General features: G+C 38.3%; 1 protein-coding gene across 1 annotated transcript in view; it reads right to left on the minus strand.

Moving 5' to 3' along the window:
• Positions 1-19,627, minus strand: part of ascc3 (activating signal cointegrator 1 complex subunit 3) — a 224,412-nt gene that overhangs the window by 52,054 nt on the left and 152,731 nt on the right. Inside the window, exons 16-24 of the mRNA XM_084088603.1 lie at positions 18,974-19,198; positions 15,732-15,851; positions 15,330-15,494; positions 14,092-14,178; positions 13,807-13,983; positions 7,944-8,169; positions 6,692-6,846; positions 3,471-3,569; positions 1,345-1,513 (exon numbers count right to left, since the gene is read on the minus strand). Coding sequence (XP_083944729.1) covers positions 1,345-1,513; positions 3,471-3,569; positions 6,692-6,846; positions 7,944-8,169; positions 13,807-13,983; positions 14,092-14,178; positions 15,330-15,494; positions 15,732-15,851; positions 18,974-19,198 — 1,423 coding nt within the window. The remainder of the gene's footprint in view (positions 1-1,344; positions 1,514-3,470; positions 3,570-6,691; positions 6,847-7,943; positions 8,170-13,806; positions 13,984-14,091; positions 14,179-15,329; positions 15,495-15,731; positions 15,852-18,973; positions 19,199-19,627) is intronic.

The raw sequence follows: 19,627 nt of genomic DNA on the forward strand, positions 1-19,627 counted from the left end.
CAAATTGTATTATATTAATTCTCAACTTGTACACATGCATTATTAATCTTGTGCCTATGAAAACGGCTTTGTTAATGTTTCTTGTCCCCTCACAATGACATAATTACACGTTATATAGGCCTATTTTCAGCTCAAAATGGCGAAAATAGACAAAAGTTAATTAGTTTTCTAATTATTTTTGTCATTCGTTTAACATTTATGACCTAAAAAACTGTCAAATATAAAATGTTTAGTTTAACTACTTACATCTTAACTCGCACTATAAACTGAAGCGTCAGTCGTGCTGCTAAAATTCCATGTAAAATTCGCGCTCAGCAGCTTCTGTGAACATAAAGCCCGCCTACTTTGATTTGATTGGTCATCTCAAATATTCTGACATTGACGAGAAGTGAAAGACCAATGAGGCTCAGATGAACAAACACACACACACACACACGCCTCTGTTTCTGACCTGCGCTCTGCTTGGCGCTGCTGTGGATTGAAGATGAAGAACATTATTTAACCTTGTCAAAGACGAACAAAAATTTTAGAATAACAACATTTCTAACTCCAAGTTTTAGGGGTGCTGAGCTCCTTTTTAGGGGTGCTGAAGCACCCCTAAAAAGGGGCTAGCCTCGCCCATGATCGGCACCATATCGATATCAGCTGATATATGTTCATTTTTAATGTTATCGGCCTGATAAGAAAATTTGGCTGATATATTAAAGCCTATAAATAATGTATGACATCTGAGACACTCTGTTCTCTCTGAGATGTGCACTGTTCAACATGATGCTTTTGAATTGCTTGACATATGATTGAAATCACTTAAAAAAGGAAAAAACAGTTCAAGTTTGTCATATAAGCTACATTACATTGTAATGAAAACATTATAGTTGTGTGCTTGAGACATGGCTTTTAATGGTGAGATTTTTGCTTTTTGTAATCAGGCTCTCAAAAATTATATACAAATTTGGATTTAGATTTATCAACAATATATCGGTTATCGGCTTTCAAATATGAAGAATTATCGGTTATAGGCCAAAATGTTCATATCGGTGCATCGCTAACTTAAAGCAGGGTTCACCAATCTCGGTCCTGGAGGGCCACTGTCCTGCAGAGTTTAGCTCCAACACACCTGTTTGACAGTTTCTAGTATGCCTAGTGAGACCTTGATTATCTGGTTCAGGTGTGTTTAATTGGGGTTGGAGCTAAACTCTGCAGGACAGCGGCCCTCCAGGACCGAGATTGGTGAACCCTGACTTAAAGTGATTAATTGTAAATAAGGAATAAAGTGTCTGCAGGAGGATTGTTGCTGACAGCTCGTCTCGGTTGTGTGTGTGTGTGTGTGTGTGTGAGACGCACCTGTGTGTGGCGGGTGTCTCTCAGGCAGAATGAGGTGCTGGAAGTTGATGATACACACCGCTTCAGAGCCCAGCCAGCGGTCAGACACGGCTCGGATGTAATACTGGGAAGGCATGGGCTCAAAGATGGGAATGGTGAAGACCAGCTGCTGAGGCTCTCCACTCAACACCTGACAGAGAACATGTGATTATCTTCAGCTCACGTGACACACTGTCCATCACCTAATCCCATCCGCTACTAAAGAAATCACACTAGCGTTTGAAATTGAGGATTTTGGTGCAGATAGTCAGTGTTATATTAGCATTATCCAGTTAAATGTGAATGTGTGAAACTTTCAACTCATTCACCACTATAGGTAAATAACTAGAATAACAGTGAAACTATTACTGCTACAAACCAGTGTGTTTGTACTACTTACATTAAAATAAAATGGTAAAAAATAGCAGTTTGCAATATTAAGCAGCTTAATGAGAAGTTTAATACAGCTAAAAATAACTAGAGGCGGATGATAGAGGATACATTTTAGTAATTCAGTTATGTGCTTTTGTCATTTTAGCTCTAATTAATTTTTATTTTAGTTTTAGTTTTAGCCATTTTAGTACTTAAACTCATTTCATTTCAGTTAGTTGCCAAAGCAACTTCTTTAAGTTTTATCTAATATATATATATATATATATATATATATATATATATATATATATATATATATATATATATATATATATATTACCTTAACTGCAATTAATTAACCATTTTTAATAGTTTTAGTTCTAAAGTTTTAACAATAACAAAACTGCATATCGTCACTGTCGGGCAGAAACCTTGTTTCTCCATTTTTCTGCATTTTTATTTATTTTTTTCATAAATCATTACTATTGGTCAACCTTTACGTCTGCAAGTATTTGACCAATGAAAAGATTTAAAAGAGCTTGTGACTGAACCTCGTGTCTCCATTGGCTCCTCAAGCTGTCAGTCAAACCTCATAGCTCCACCCACCTCTATCATGAACACAGTTTGGATAGTCTCTGCTTGTTTGCAAGTGTAAATAAAGAACTGATTTTTTGAATATGTACAGCGTTTTCCTTACTCAAGAAACATTGTAAGGCTAATATTTTATGTATGTGATGAGCAGATAAAAGTGTCTTTGTCTAGCATTTGTCTTAAATAGCTTGTTCAAAGCACTTCAGCTTTTATCCCATGAGATTTTGGCCAAATGAGAGGAAACACTGAGCAGCCACACATAACTACAGTAAACCTTATAACCCGTAAGCTGATGAAAACGTAATGCGATGCACTTACTGCCTCAGATGATATTCGCATGATGGACAAAACATGTACAGTAGTTTGACATTCCCTGGTCAAAAACCTCCATTTAAGCTTGATTTTGGTCAAATGTTAATTATACTGTATAATGACACATGCAAGTGTCTGAAACCTTTGACAACACAGTGTTACATTATTTAAAAACACTGTTTTTCCATTGACAGGGTTCGTATAGATACTGTAAAAGTGAAATTCCAGGACTTTTCAAGCACTACTTTTTATTTTTTTTGGGTTTTCGAGGACTACAATCAGAGTTCTCACTTATCAAACAATATCTTTATTATATATATTTATAAATAAAAAAAAGTAACTAGATAAATAAAAATAAACTAATAAAACAAAATGGTACAAAGGATACTATGACAAATATATCGCTTTCTTATTCAAACAGATTTTTTCCCTCATGAATATATGATTTGAAGAAGGAAAGCTGTATCATACACTTGGATATGAGGAACATCACACTCATGGCCATGCGAAATGGCTGTATATCGATATCAGACGGGCTGCAGCGTTAAGTTTGCATGAAAAGATTGTTTAATCAATAAAATTAAACACTATCTTCACATTTATTGTCTTTCAATAAGTCAAGCACTTTCAAGTACCTTTTCATAAACACTGTATGTCTGTTTTCAAGGGTTTTCCAGGTTTTTAATTTCACTTCAAGCACTGTAATCACCCGGTACGAACCCTGATTGTGTTTTTGGAGACACGAGGTTTCCTCCCGACAGCGACGCTACATTACGGTTAAAGGTGAGGCGTGTAATCTAGCGCTCCTTCTGCTGGTGTGTGATCAGATGTACCTGTTTCTTCTGCAGGAGGAAGTACTCGGAGTGGTAGATGTGGTCGTTGATGGGGTCCTCCACCCATAACCACCAGGGCTCTCCCACCGACCCGTGGACCTGTGCAACACCACACCAGAAGAGCCGTGAGAGCCAGAACAAGCCAGAACGACTGAAAGTGGACACTACTGTTTCATGATAAATGCTGTGGAAGTATTGTTCATTCTTAGTTCATGTTAACTAAGGTAGTCAACTAATGTTAGCTAATGAACCTTATTGTGAAGTGTTGGCATACAAACATCCCGTCGGGAACTTGACATTCGTCTGAACTCCTGCTGATCTCCATCACCGCTTCATAACTGTCTCAGATGGCTCGCATTGAGTGAAAAGTAAGTGAAATCTTCACAGCTTGTTGGGCTGTAGACTGTTTTAGGTTAAAGCGAGTGATATACTGTACGTATCAAACGTCAGGCGGCTCAGCGTCCGGATGACCAGGATGACTTTGCTCATGGTGTGAATAAATCATGCTTGGGCTGTTTGATCTGAATCTGAATCTAATCTGAATCACACAGCTTCATTCACACTACAAACCGGAACTATGGCCATATTTAACGCGTTCTTCAACATGCACTGAAAACACATAGCACAATTTAATGTATTCCTGTGATCAAAGCTGAATTGTCAGCATCATTACTCCAGTCTTCAGCATCACGTGATCCTTCAGAAATCATTCTAATATGATCATTTGATGCTCAAGAAACATTTCTGATTATTATCCATTTCATATTTGTGTGGAAACTGTGATAGTTTTTTTTTTTATTGTTTGATGAATAGAAAGATCAAAAGAACAGCATTTATTTAAATATATAAGTCTTCTATAATGTTATAAATGTCTTTAGTCATAATTTAATGCATCCTTCCTGAATAAAAGCATTATGATCGGTCAAATAAAAATGGTTCTGAGCCCGAATGTTTGAACGGTAGTGAACGCCATTATATATTAGGTACATGAAGTACTAAGTGGATGAAGCGTTATGTAATGTTTGTTAATGCCATGTTAATGTGTGTGAGCGAGGACACTGGCGGGTGATTAGTGTGTGCTGATGGTCTTCCAGCTGTTGGGTGTCACGCTGGAGGAGTTCTGGTCACATGACTCAGAGCGGCCCATCTGTGGCCCTCAGGAGAACACACACACACACACAGATCTGGGCTATTCAAGCCTTTGTGCTCTTAAACACAGGGGAGGAGACGACAAATCAATGATGCCTTCAGATCCTAAAGAACCTACTGTGAGCCTGTGTGTGTGTGTGTGTGTGTGAGCAAGAGAGAGAAAGAGAGAGAGAGAGAGAGAGAGAGAGAGAGAGAGAGAGAGAGAGAGAGAGAGAGAGAGAGAGAGAGAGAGAGAGTGCGTGAGTGTGTGTGTGTGTGTGTGTGTGTGTGAGAGAGTGAGTGTGTGTAAGAGAGTGAGCGTATGTGTGGTCCTGGTAAACCCTACATCATGGAGACAAAATGTCCCCACAAAGATTGTTGGGTCCCTATGAGGAAAACGGATTATAAATCATAATAAGTGAAGTTTTTGAAAATGTAAAAATGCAGAAAGTTTTCTGTGATGGTTAAGTTTAGTGTAAGGGGAGAGCATATACAGTTATAGGGCATTACAAATATAATGTTTTAGTACTAAAGTTTTCAGACTGCGCATCCCTTCATTACATTATTGTTTCATAATTGCCAAGGGCCTCATCATAATATTTCACCAAAACATGTTCAAAGCTACGGAGACCCTAAAGGGACATGGTGATGGAAAAATATGAGAGGAGAGGAAAAATTGTCAATGCTTGTTGCGTTTTCTCTTAAATGTTTTGCGTTCCCTTGAGAAACTTTGCGTTCGCTCGCAAAAACATTTGAGTTCCAGACAATTTCTGGACAACAATGTAGTGGACCCACAACAAAATAATTGTAACGAAAATAATAATAATAATAATAATATATATATATATATTAGGGCTGGGTAAAAAATATTGATTTCTCGATTTTAATCGATTCTCATTTTTACGAACCGATATCGATTCTTAAATCCCAAGTCCTTAAATCCATTATGTCCATTTTCTTATGAAATTCAAAAACATAAATATTGTTTTGTCGCTGTGGCGTGAGATCGCTCTGGCTCAGCTCTAGAGAAGCAGCAGCATGTGATCTTCTCTTCCACTTTAATAACACCAGTTAAAGTGAGGAATAAACATGAATGAGCATCTGAAAGTGTGTTACAGATAGAGTACAACTTATCGAAGTCCGTATCATGTCACATGGAATCGCCCAATCAGTGTTTCAACCGTGGAAAGACGTCAGTAAAACAGCTTGTGAACAATGTCATGTAACGTCAAATTTACCTCAGAAAAACCATATCCATAAACTCATTAGTCAGCTGGAAAAATTAACTCTAGAGAGGAGCATTTTACTAAATATATGCACATATATTACATATTCATTATCATGTTTAATGTTCTTCAATATTTAATGCATGTTTGAATAAATCTGGCAAGTTTTTATGACAGCCACCATTTAAATGTTTATATTTCATATAACTTTATTATTATAAAAATAAATAAAAGTGTAATTTAAGTGTTTGTATACAAATCAGTTCATTTTTACCTTCAATGATAGTAGGCTAATGAAGGCTAGAAGGCTACAACTGACTCCTGTAGTTACAGCATTAGTGAAGAGATTTGCCATGTGTTGTACGTGATATCCAAAATAATCAATATTGAATCAAATCGGAATCGAATTGTCAAATTTGTGTCAATACCCAGCCCTAATATATATATATATATATATTTGTCTGTTTAACTGAATAAATGTAATTGTTTTCAGATTTTTAATGAACAAATTTATGCAGATTCTAAGCAATTTGAATAAATGCATTTTTGAAAGTATGATTATTTCAATAAAATCAAACAGATGCCTATAGATAATTAATAAACTATTCCATGAGTTTTTGAGAGTAGAAATCTTAACATTAATGTATGACTGACACTTAAGCATCACGTTAACTTTATTCGTTTGTTTATGTAAAACTGTGTAATCCAAATGGATGGAAATTGTATATGTAACTCAAATACATCAAGTTAGGCCTGAATATTTAGTGTGGATGAGTTTGGGATCGGCTGGTGTGAGGAACTGAACGTCCCGATATTCCAGAGACTAACAGCAGTGTGTGAAGCCCTGGATGCGGTTGCCATGGTTACCTGGTCATTCCACCTGAAGTCGGGGGTGATGCTGAGGCGCACGCGCAGGACGGTGCGCGTGATTGGCTGAATGCTGGACTCCATCAGGATGGCAGGGATCTGATGAACACACTGCTTCACCTTCAGCCCGATGTTCACATGATGCAACATGTGACCTGCACACACACACACGTTTGTTTCACTGAATTAGTGAGGACACTGCATAGACTTCCATTGATTTTACATCAGGCTAATGATAATAAAGCCCTAAACCATCACAGAAACATGTGCAAAACTCTAGATTTAAATAAAAACATGTTTTGGCTTTTATAAGCCTTTTTAACACTCATGCACACACACACGTATGTACACACACACACATGCACAGACACACCACACACATGCGCGCTAACACACACACGTGCGCTCACACACACACACGCACGCACACACACACACACGCACTCACACACCACACACATGCGCGCTAACACACACACGTGCGCTCACACACACACACGTGCGCTCACACACACACCTGTGCGCTCACACACACGCACGCACGCACGCACACACACACACACACACACTCACACACCACACACATGCGCACTAACACACACACGTGCACTCACACACACACACGTGCGCTCACACACACGCACACACACACACACACGCAGACACACCGCACATGCACTCACACACCACACACATGCACGTGAACACACACACACACAAATGCACGCACACATCACACACACACACAAATGCACGCACACATCACACACACATGCAGACACACCACACATACACTCACACACCACGCGCATGCACGTGAACACACACACACACACACAAACGCACGCACACATCACACACACATGCACAGACACATCGCACATGCACTCACACACCACGCTCATGCACGTGAACACACACACACACACACACACAAACGCGCACACACACACACACACAAACACGCAGACACACCACACATGCACTCACACACCACGCGCATGCACGTGAACACACACACACACAAACGCGCGCACACACACACACACACACACACAAACACACACACACACGGGACATTGCATAGACTTTCACTGATTTTATATCAGGTTAATGATATTTTCTATGGCCTAACCCAAGCCTACCAACACAGAAACATGTGCAAACTCTAGATTTAAATGAAAAACAGCACATCTGACTTTAACCGTCTATGAGCGAGTGTAAAGCTGAGAGGTGTAAAGCGGAGACTGACCGATCTCGTCTTTGCCCATGTCTCTGAGCTGGTCCAGCGTGAGCTTCTTGTCCTCCAGGCGGGACAGCAGAGCCGAGGGCAGAGAGCTGAACTGTCGGAGCGGGTGAGCCCAGCCCCACAGGCGCTTGTCGATCACCTTACACAGCGTCAGCAGGCGGTGGGTCATGACGGGCCAGCGCTTCCTCAGAGCGATCTCGAACAGGGCCCGCACGATCCGAGCTGCGTTCTGCACACACACACACACACAGGTCACGTACACACCCGCTGTTTCCATCCACCTGTTTATTATGTGAAGTTTGGGATACAAATGCTGAAGGGAGGCGTCAAGATGTGCATACATTCTAAAAGTGATTTATGTCATAATTTTGAATTCTATCTTATAATAATGACTTTGTATCTTACTATATTAATTTTGACCTTTTACTCTCATCATTTTGAGTTGGAATGTCACAATTATTTACTTTTTATCTCATAATTTCAACTTTTATGTTATAATATTAGTATATGACTTGTGTATCTCAACTTTATTTAAATTGCTTTTGTCACAATGACTTTATAATTTCCATTTTTCATTGTATCTCATAATTTTGACTTATCTCATAATGACTAAGTATCTTTGTATATGACTTATGTGAATTGTTTTTGTCATAATTATAGCTTTTTATGTCAGTTTCTTTAGCATGCCATTATATCCGACTTTTAATGTGACTTTGTATCTGATAATTTCAACTTTTCATGTCATGTTTTTTTGTTCTTACATGGTGGACCAGTTTACCACCAGTAAACCAGAAAGTAAAGTAACAACTTTATTGACTTGCATGTAATTCCTTATATCGAGATCATTTCAAGAGCATTTTGTTGCAAACATATGCAATGAAGAAATACTCTACTTGTCACCTAATTATGAATAACTGGTAACACTTTAGTTTGAGGGCCAAATTTTCACTATTAACTAGTTGCTTATTATCATGCATATTACTAGGATATTGGCTGTTTATTAGTACTTATAAAGCACATATTAATGCCTTATTCGTCATGACCATATTCTACATCCCTTTACAATACCTAAACTTAACAACTACCTTACTGACTATTAATAAGCAGTATTTAGGAGTTTATTGAGGCAAAAGTCGTAGTTATTAGTGAATATGTGTTCCCCAAAATAAAGTGTGACACAATAATTGATTGCGCAACTGTAAAATGTCTGTTAACTCTTTCCCTGCCAGCATTTTTGATCATTTTCACACAAATGTCTTGTCCCGCAGAATATTTTGTTGTATGAATATCTGAATATGCAATATATCAGAAGAAATAACAGACCTTCTGCTTTTAAACAAATAAACAATACAGTTTTATTCTAGCTTAATGCATTATTTTTTATTAACACTTGAATAGGCACATTTCATTAAAAAAAGCAACATTTTGAGCAAAAATCATGTTTTTGTCAAAGACTACATTCAGATCAGATTCAGAAACACAGATGGAGTAGATCGAGTCCATCAACAGCTTCACAGCTCGACATTTCCCTCAGTAATATTAGGCAGTTTTGATGTATATACTGTTTAATGTTGACGTTAATGTTGATGTTATTTTACATATGCATCTGCTTATATATGATATCGCTTGTTTCTGCTTCTTCTTCGCCTGTGTTTTGATCAGGAGATTCAGATACTCCTTCAGAAGACGTGTAACACGTAAAGCTGGAAATGTCCATCAGTGGCGGGGAAAGAGTTAATAAGGGATAGTGAAATAAAGTGAGAGGTTTTCCGATGGTTGAGGAACTGAATGACGGATACTTGGCAGTGGACAACCCTATAAACAGCTTGTCTAACGGGGGAGCGTCATTTTAAACAGATTTGTCATATACAATTCTCTTCTTCTGGGATACAGCTTTTTAAAGGGCTCTTTTAAATTTAGTTCATTATCTAGAACACATTTTATGGAATAACTAATGTGGGTTTGCTCTGACTGCTGTCGGTGTAGATCAGAGCGCAGCGTGTGTGTGTTTGATGGGTCGAGTGTGAGTTATGCTCAGATGGCTTAGAGAATCCTACATTACTTTGATCTATAAGGTGTGATGATCTATGATGGACTGATCCGGTGTGTCACTGATGGATTGAGCAGAAATGAACGAGTGCGAGGGCGAACACCTGCAGACCCAGATGCTGATGTTTAACAGGCCACGAGAGCCTGGATGAGACCCAGCAGAACCGTCCCATCATGCACTGAACGCAGGTTTGTGGACTGATCTGTTGCAGAGAGCATTGGGAATCTTTAGGGTTCTGCGGTCAGAGGTGAAAAACTTTTTTAAAGATTTAATTACACAATAGTGTTTTGAATGCTTGAGAAAACAGTGCTAGTATTATCACTACTTGACCTTCATCCTTCCCTCACGTTTTGTAACAAATCCTTCCCTCGCGGGCCAAAATGACCCGAAGGCCTAAAATTATACTTAATTTTTTTTTGTCCAGAAAGCTTATTTTATTCTTTTATTTTTTATTTTATTTTTATTTCAGATTTACCTTTAAATTACTAGATTTGATCAATAAATAATAAATAAATCCTTTTTTAGTGTAATCGTGGTTCGACTGCGACAAAAGTCCTGGGGTTTTGGACCTCTCCGAATGAACACTCAATTTTTGTTAATTTTTTCTAAAATATTTACAGGTCAAAATGACCAGAGGGAAGGATTAAAATCAATCAGAATAAATGTATGCATTTGTGTATTTTAGGGGTATTTATGTTTTCCAGTTTAAAGGTGCACCCACATTTTCTGTTGTTCAGCGAATTTTCATCGAAATCCAGTCATTTCAAAAGGAATTTTATTTGCCTGCAAAACTTATGCGACCCACACCTTAATGCTGTAAATTTAATAGACATCTCATTATAATTGGTTCCAGAAGAAAATATTTGGAAATTATATATTTACAACATTTTGAATATGGCATTATATCTTCAGATGATTTTTTTATTTTAATTTTTTTAATCTAAATACTTCTTGCATTAGTTGCTGAAATTGTGGCCTAAATTCTGGTTCCACTGAAAAACAAAACAAAAAAACAAATCCATAAATATTGTGATTTTGAATATCACTGAAAGCCTGAAACACAAAAAGATTAACTCTTTCCCTGCCAGTGTTTACCAAAAAAAAGTTGTGCATGCATTTTTGATCATATTCACAAAACTTTCATGATCCCCAGAATATTTTTTTGTATGAATATGTACAAGAACAGAGAAAGAACAAACATTGAACAAAAAGTTGAGAAAAATCATTTTGGTCAAAGACTTCGGATCGGATTAAGTCTGATCAAACCATCTGATCTGAACCCATCAAAACAGTCGTCAATGGCAAGGAAATTTGTCATAACTGACGGTAAATCTCATCAGTGGTGGGAAAGAGCAAAATTATAAATTATATATTTTTTTCTTTGCTATATTGCCTAGCGCAAGTCACTCAGCCTCTTATTTATGCTCAGCCGATCTCCAAACGCTTGGGGAATCAGTTCGACCGAATCATTAAAAAATAACTGGCTCCACAGAACCATTCGCTCAGAACCGAGTCTGTTCTCTTCAATCTTCAGCTGAACGACGGGAAGATCCCTGAACAGATGCAAAAACCATCCAAAGAATCATCGTGTGTGTGTGTGTGTATATCTAAACATGTACATCTAAAATCCATGAAGGGTGCCGGAGAGAGAGATCTCAGACCCGAGCATCAGAGAAGGTCTGGATTTAAAATCAACAAACGTTTGACACGGAAATGCCTCCCACTGCCGGATCCCAGCTGCACATCTGAAATCAGCCGGATTAGGAGCAAACAGGGAATTTCTCCCAGCGATTTCAACTATCTGAGCACATGGAAGCCGTTGTAATGGAAAGGCAGATATCATGGATAGATGTCTTCCACAGAGCACATCCCATCCTAACCTCGCAGTCACATTACTCAAAATACTCCACTCACAATTTCTCTCACAATTTAGTCCTTGTGTTGCTTGAAGCATGCGTGTTTTTGTTTCATGGATCTTTTCCATACGACGGCAATGGAAATATCCCCATAAACGCGTCCATTCATCTGTGCAGCTCTCAAATGCTCAGCTCATCCACACTCGAGTTCAATTCAGCGCTTTTTTAAATGTGCCGCGATCACAGAAGAACCATCATGTCGTTGGCGTAATCCAGACCAGGATTAATGCACAATAAGCTTTTTAGGCTTCAAATGGTGTCGTATGGACCCTTTAATAATGTGTGTTTTTTTTTTGGTGATGTGTCAAATGTAGAGATGCACCAATACTAAATTTCTATTCAGAATGATATTGGGTGATGCCGATGCCGATAGTTAGATTTTTCTGAAGGAAAAACAAAATCTCTCCCAAATAATGCTGGAAACTATCCAGGGAACGCTCTCATTTGGCACACTATAATATTAGAGGTTAAAATTAACAACAGAGCTATTGTATTCAACTGCTATTTATTTCCAGATATAATAATTACACTCAAATAAAAGCAGAAATGTTTGTATACAACTCAGTTGCACATATAAGGTAGTTTTCATAAACATTTCTGGGTAAGGCTTTACTTTACAGTGTTACATATGTTACATGAACTTACCATAGTAATAACAGTAAATTATGCATAATTATATGCATCTAACCCTCAACCAAACCCTAATCCTACCCTAACCCTAATGTAAGTACATGTAGTTGCTTAATATTACTCAGTACTTAAATATATAATTACACTGTAACAATGACACCTTAAAATAAAGTGTAACCCACTTCTTAATGGCAAATGTATTCAAGCATACATGTATAATTAACAGTAAGCTTCTGATATTCTGATATTCATGCATGTTTTTCTATATATAACTTTAAGTTATATTTATTAAAGTGGAAGAAAAGACTCGCGCTGCTGCTTGAACTGAGGCGATACAGAGATCCGTCACATTTAAGAGGGTCAAAACGCCATTTATTGTTTGAATTTCGTGATAAAATGTACAGAATTTGAAAGCTGAGCCTTTTTTTCTCATCAGAAGAAAGCACAAAGCTGTTAGCGATGGGAGGCGCTACAAATAATGCTTGGTGTAGGGAAAAAGAGTAGATCTGGCAACCCTGGCTTGAACTACGGGTGATTAAGAGGGTCAAATAAAGCTTTTATGTAGCTATTTTTAACTGTTAATGCGTTATTGTCACATTAACTTTGCCTAAATTCAACACGGGAGAGATTTTCTTCACACACAGTGTGAGTTGCAGTCGGACACCTTTTGATAGACAGAATATAATCGGCCCTGATCATCGGCTGTTTTTAAACAATTGGCCGATAGCGTAAAATAATAGCTTCAATCGGCCGATTCTGATTATTGGCCGATACGTCGGTGCATCTCTAGTCAAGTGTTGTGTTGTGGTTTAGTGTATATCACTGCGGCTTTACATTTCAAGACGAATTTCCTTAAAAAAGGACAAATAAGTATAAATCAAACTCTTATTTGTCCTTTCTGGAACTCAACAGTGTCGTCATGAACACTGTCTGTGTTTTAGGGAAGTAAGTAAGTAATAGGAAATATTCCTTTAAAACCCAGTGATTTATTAAATTAATTGATTTTTCTTCCCGTCCATTGTGGATCTTCAGCTAATTTACAAGAATTGAACTCGACTCGCATAATTAAGCTTCTCCGGCAGGGAAAATTCTTCATTGCGCCGATTCCCATTGAAATAATGAAATTTGGTCAGAAATGGAGAAACATCGTGTGATTATTTCAGACACGACTCTAAACACAATCTCCCATAACTGATGTGCAGTTGCATATGATTTGGCAGGTTTAACGAGCCACTTTTAAAGTGCGTATAATGAAGCCGAAGCGTCTCACCTGCGCTACATACGACAGGTCAGAGATGAGGGAGAAGCTGTCCACTTCCCCGCGCCCGATGTACGTCTGGAGGAGGATATTTATCTTCCCGTAACCGTTCTCCACTCCTCCAGCCGCTGGAAGCTCACAGAAATCACACAACATCTTCTCCAGCTCCTCCAGCTCCTCGTCCCGGACCTGTGCGTCACACACACACACCTCACTGTGACACACACACTTCGCTTACCCGTTACTAAAGACCATTTTCTGTGTGTGTGTGTGTGTGTGTGGAATCGACGACCTCACCTTGATCTGCTCAAACTCTTCAGCTTTTGAAACGATGCTCAGAATGTCTGCTTCGGTCTTCTGCGCGCTGAAAAGCTCATTGAACGTCTGTGGAATGTAAAGAAAGAATATTAAATAGTCAAATATGCACTTAATATGCATTAAGCCAATCAAAGCTGAATTTTCAGCATCATTACTCCAGTCTTCAGTGTCACATGATCCTTCAGAAATCAGTATAATATGTGACCCTGGACCACAAAACCAGTCTTATGAGTAATTTTTTTAAAATTGAGATTTATACATCATCTGAAAGCTGAATACATAATCTTTCCATTGATGTGTGGTTTGTTAGGATAGGACAAGTCGAGATACAACTATTTGAGCATCTGGAATCCGAGGGTGCAAAAAAATCGAAATATTGAGAAAATCTCCTTTAAAGTTGTTCATTTCTATTGGCGATAGTGCTGCATTCACACACAAAAATAAACATTTTATATATTTAAGGTGGGAAATTTACAAAATATCTTCATGGAACATGATCTTTACTTAATATCCTAAGGATTTTTGGCATAAAAGAAAAATCTATAATTTTGACCCATACAAAATGTTTTGTTGGCTATTGCCACAGATATACCCGTGCAACACAAGACTGGTTTTGTGATCCAGGGTCACATATGATGATTTGATGCTCAAAAAACATTTATGATTATGAGCAATGCTGAAAACAGTCGTGCTGCGCAATATTTTTGTTGAAAATTATAAATGTATTTATTTTTTGTTAGGATACTTTGATGAATAGAAAGTTCTAAGAACAGACTTCTATTTAAAATAGAAATCTTTTGTAATATTATAAATGTCACGTTTGATCAATTTAATGCATCCTTGCTGAATAAAAAAATCATTGTGATGCTCAAGAAACATTTCAGATTATTACCAATGTTGCAAACAGTTGTGCCGCGCAATATTTTTGTGGAAAACATCATACATTTCTTTCAGATTTATTTGATGAATAGAAAGCATTCAGCATTTATTTGAAACATAAATATTTTGTAATAGTACAACTTTATTCACTGTCACACTTTTGATTAATTTAACGTGTCCTTGCTGAATAAAAGACTGAGTATCATAGATTTAAAACTGTGGACTACAGCAATAATTTGTCTTTTTAAAAGGTCGTACAGTGTTAGTCTTTTGCCAAGTTAACCGTCATGTTTTCTTTGAGAATGAAATCCTGCTCTCTGCATTCACACACATCTCACCTCCATAGTGTTGTACTTTATGTAGAAATGACTGGCTGTCCTGCCAAGATCTGTGGACGCGAAATAACCCGTCCTCTCGTCGAAGCGGATCATCCGAGCTTTATCCAGCTTTCTGCCCGACTCCACCACTAACTCCTTCCTGTAGAGCTCCAACTGCGGGTCCATCTGAACAACACCGCAATTATCATCAACTACTATCAAAATATTTCACAACAAACCATTAGACATAATAAACTATAACAAGAGAGGAAAATATAACTGCATAACTAATATATATTATAACTATATTATGACTAATATAAATATATATTTACACTGAAAATATCAATAAAAACTGAAAACCGGCGAATGTGCCATTTAACTACTGAGAATATTAAGAGCAGATTCTGAGAGCATGAGCACCTGACAGGCCTTGTGGTTGATCCCGTAAACCAGTGGATTGGCTCTCATTCGCACGTACAGATACGTGTAACTCAACCAGCGGACGGCTTCATCAACGTTAGTGACCGTCCCTAGAGCGATCTGCACAAAACAACCAACAAAAAGCAAGCATCACATTTCAAGCACTTTAAATCAAATCCTAATGTTTTCTAGAGGTGTGGGTTGTGTTTAATATTACTAACTATGTGATTGAGATCTTGGAAGTAATATGATAATTGATATGCCTGATATGCACAGACACAGTTGTAATACATGCAGGAATGATTTTAATCTAACATTCAACTGATGTCTGATGTCAGTGCGCCATCTGTTGGATGAACTGATCATGAGTTTGTGTGGGATAACGCGTGCAGATGCTGCTATCATGTGGAGGAGTCAGGAACAGCCCTTTCCTTCTACTATTATAAACATCTTCTGAGTTCATTAAGCTCATTTAATTCTTTCCCAAGCTTATTATCATTAATTAAATTACAAAGACACATTCTAGCAGTCAAATATTTTTGCTAACAAAAAAATAAAAATAAAAACATACGTTTGCAAACGAACAAAAACTAAAGTGAAACTCCTTGTTCAGTGCAAACTAAATTTAGTGACAAATAAAATAAATACAATTTAGAGAAAAAAAGACAGCCTGACTTTGGGTTTTAGTGTTAGAACAAGTTGTGACTCTATTGTAGGAGATGATTTATATAATCTAATATTACATTTTCATTAATATTTTGAATAAGCTTCATTTTAATTTAAATTTACATTTTAGTAATTTTGTTGTGCTTCTGTAAATATATATATATATATACAGTGAGGAAAATAAGTATTTGAACACCCTGCTATTTTGCAAGTTCTCCCACTTGGAAATCATGGAGGGGTCTGAAATTGTCATCGTAGGTGCATGTCCACTGTGAGAGACATAATCTAAAAAAAAAAAAAAATCCAGAAATCACAATGTATGATTTTTTAACTATTTATTTGTATGATACAGCTGCAAATAAGTATTTGAACACCTGAGAAAATCAATGTTAATATTTGGTACAGTAGCCTTTGTTTGCAATTACAGAGGTCAAACGTTTCCTGTAGTTTTTCACCAGGTTTGCACACACTGCAGGAGGGATTTTGGCCCACTCCTCCACACAGATCTTCTCTAGATCAGTCAGGTTTCTGGGCTGTCGCTGAGAAACACGGAGTTTGAGCTCCCTCCAAAGATTCTCTATTGGGTTTAGGTCTGGAGACTGGCTAGGCCACGCCAGAACCTTGATATGCTTCTTACAGAGCCACTCCTTGGTTATCCTGGCTGTGTGCTTCGGGTCATTGTCATGTTGGAAGACCCAGCCTCGACCCATCTTCAATGCTCTAACTGAGGGAAGGAGGTTGTTCCCCAAAATCTCGCAATACATGGCCCCGGTCATCCTCTCCTTAATACAGTGCAGTCGCCCTGTCCCATGTGCAGAAAAACACCCCCAAAGCATGATGCTACCACCCCCATGCTTCACAGTAGGGATGGTGTTCTTGGGATGGTACTCATCATTCTTCTTCCTCCAAACACGTTTAGTGGAATTATGACCAAAAAGTTCTATTTTGGTCTCATCTGACCACATGACTTTCTCCCATGACTCCTCTGGATCATCCAAATGGTCATTGGCAAACTTAAGACGGGCCTTGACATGTTCTGGTTTAAGCAGGGGAACCTTCCGTGCCATGCATGATTTCAAACCATGACGTCTTAGTGTATTACCAACAGTAACCTTGGAAACGGTGGTCCCAGCTCTTTTCAGGTCATTGACCAGCTCCTCCCGTGTAGTTCTGGGCTGATTTCTCACCTTTCTTAGGATCATTGAGACCCCACGAGGTGAGATCTTGCATGGAGCCCCAGTCCGAGGGAGATTGACAGTCATGTTTAGCTTCTTCCATTTTCTAATGATTGCTTCAACAGTGGACCTTTTTTCACCAAGCTGCTTGGCAATTTCCCCGTAGCCCTTTCCAGCCTTGTGGAGGTGTACAATTCTGTCTCTAGTGTCTTTGGACAGCTCTTTGGTCTTGGCCATGTTAGTAGTTGGATTCTTACTGATTGTATGGGGTGGACAGGTGTCTTTATGCAGCTAACGACCTCAAACAGGTGCATCTAATTTAGGATAATAAATGGAGTGGAGGTGGACATTTTAAAGGCAGACTAACAGGTCTTTGAGGGTCAGAATTCTAGCTGATAGACAGGTGTTCAAATACTTATTTGCAGCTGTATCATACAAATAAATAGTTAAAACATTTTCCTCACTGTATATATATATATATATATATATATATATATATATTAGGGGTGGAAAGGTTCACAAAATCCTCGGTTTGGTTTCTATCATGGCTCTGTGGTCACAGTTTTCAGTTAGATTCGGTATACATTGTTAATGTTTTTTTTCCTTTTGAACACTTTAGAAATACCATACACCAGCACAAAATATATAGCCTTATAATCTACCATTTACAGTATTTAAAAATAAGTTATTCTCAAGGTCATGTAATCATAATACTGAAAGAATGAGGCAGCTTGATTTTAGGAATAGCTAGACACAATATTGTGACAATCATAAATGAAATCTGTGAGATTCTGATACAGCAAGAGGGCAGATGCTCATTTAAACAGGCTTTTCATTTATTTTTAAACAAGTTTACAACTGTTGGCCTTAAACAAAATGTAGCTGAGAACAAAAACACTTAAAGAATAGGCTTGTCACTGTCAGTGCCTACATTTTACGTTACACATTACGTTGTGCGTCAAGTTCAAAGGTTACGGAAGGGTATGCCGGAAGCTAGTTATTTTAGTCGAAAAAGTTTTAAATATGGATATTTCTCTTACACGAACGCATCGCTTCACTTCAGAAGGCCTTTATTAACCCCCGGAGAGCCGTGTGGAGCACTTTTATCATGGATGGATGCACTTTGATGGACTTCCAAATACAGACACCCATTCACTCTCATTATCAAGCTTGGAAGAGCCAGGACATTTTTTTATATATAACTCCGATTGGATTCGTCTGGAAGAAGAATGTCATATACACCTAGGATGGCTTCAGGGTGAGTAAATCATGGGCTAATTTTCATTTTTGGGTGAACTCTCCCTTTAATCCGAGTTCTGTCCTAACTGTACCTCAGCGTTGAGGTTGGCAGTGTGTGTGACTGTACCTCAGCGTTGAGGTTGGCAGTGTGTGTGGCTGTACCTCAGCGTTGAGGTTGTCGGATAGGCTCTGCTGGAACTGGCTCTCGATGGGGTTCTGCTGGGTCAGGAGCGTCAGGTAATGGCTCAGCTTCTCATGGGTCGTGATGATGGTTCCCTCTCCGTACTTGTCAAACTGTGGCCGTCCGGCCCGACCGAAGATCTGCATCACGTCCAGGATGCCCAGATCCACCAGCGCTCCACGCTTGGCATCATAGATATTAGTGCCCTGATATCAGACAGGAATCAATTAAAGCTCATTCTGTAGATTCCAGAATTATGATTCAAGTGCCCCTATTATGCTTATTTAAAGCATCCTCAAAGGATGTGAATTTTGTTTTGGAGTCTCCTTTAAAAGGTTTACATGCAGCCAAGGCCAAAAACACTTTATTTTCTCATAATATACAATATAGACATGTCTTTTCTCACAGTCTCTGAAACAGTTCGATAAAGACTTCAGTCTTTTTAAACCCATATTTCCATGAGCCTACTCTGCTCTGATTGGTCAGGTGACCCAGTCTGTTGTGATTGGTCTACTCTGGTCTGATTGGTCAGATGGCTCAGTCTGTTGTGATTGGTCTACTCTGCTCTGATTGGTCAGATGACCCAGTCTGTTGTGATTGGTCTACTCTGCTCTGATTGGTCAGATGACCCAGTC

The sequence above is a fragment of the Abramis brama genome (genome assembly GCF_963993115.1).
Source record: "Abramis brama genome assembly, chromosome: 17".
Classification (NCBI taxonomy): domain Eukaryota; kingdom Metazoa; phylum Chordata; class Actinopteri; order Cypriniformes; family Leuciscidae; genus Abramis; species Abramis brama.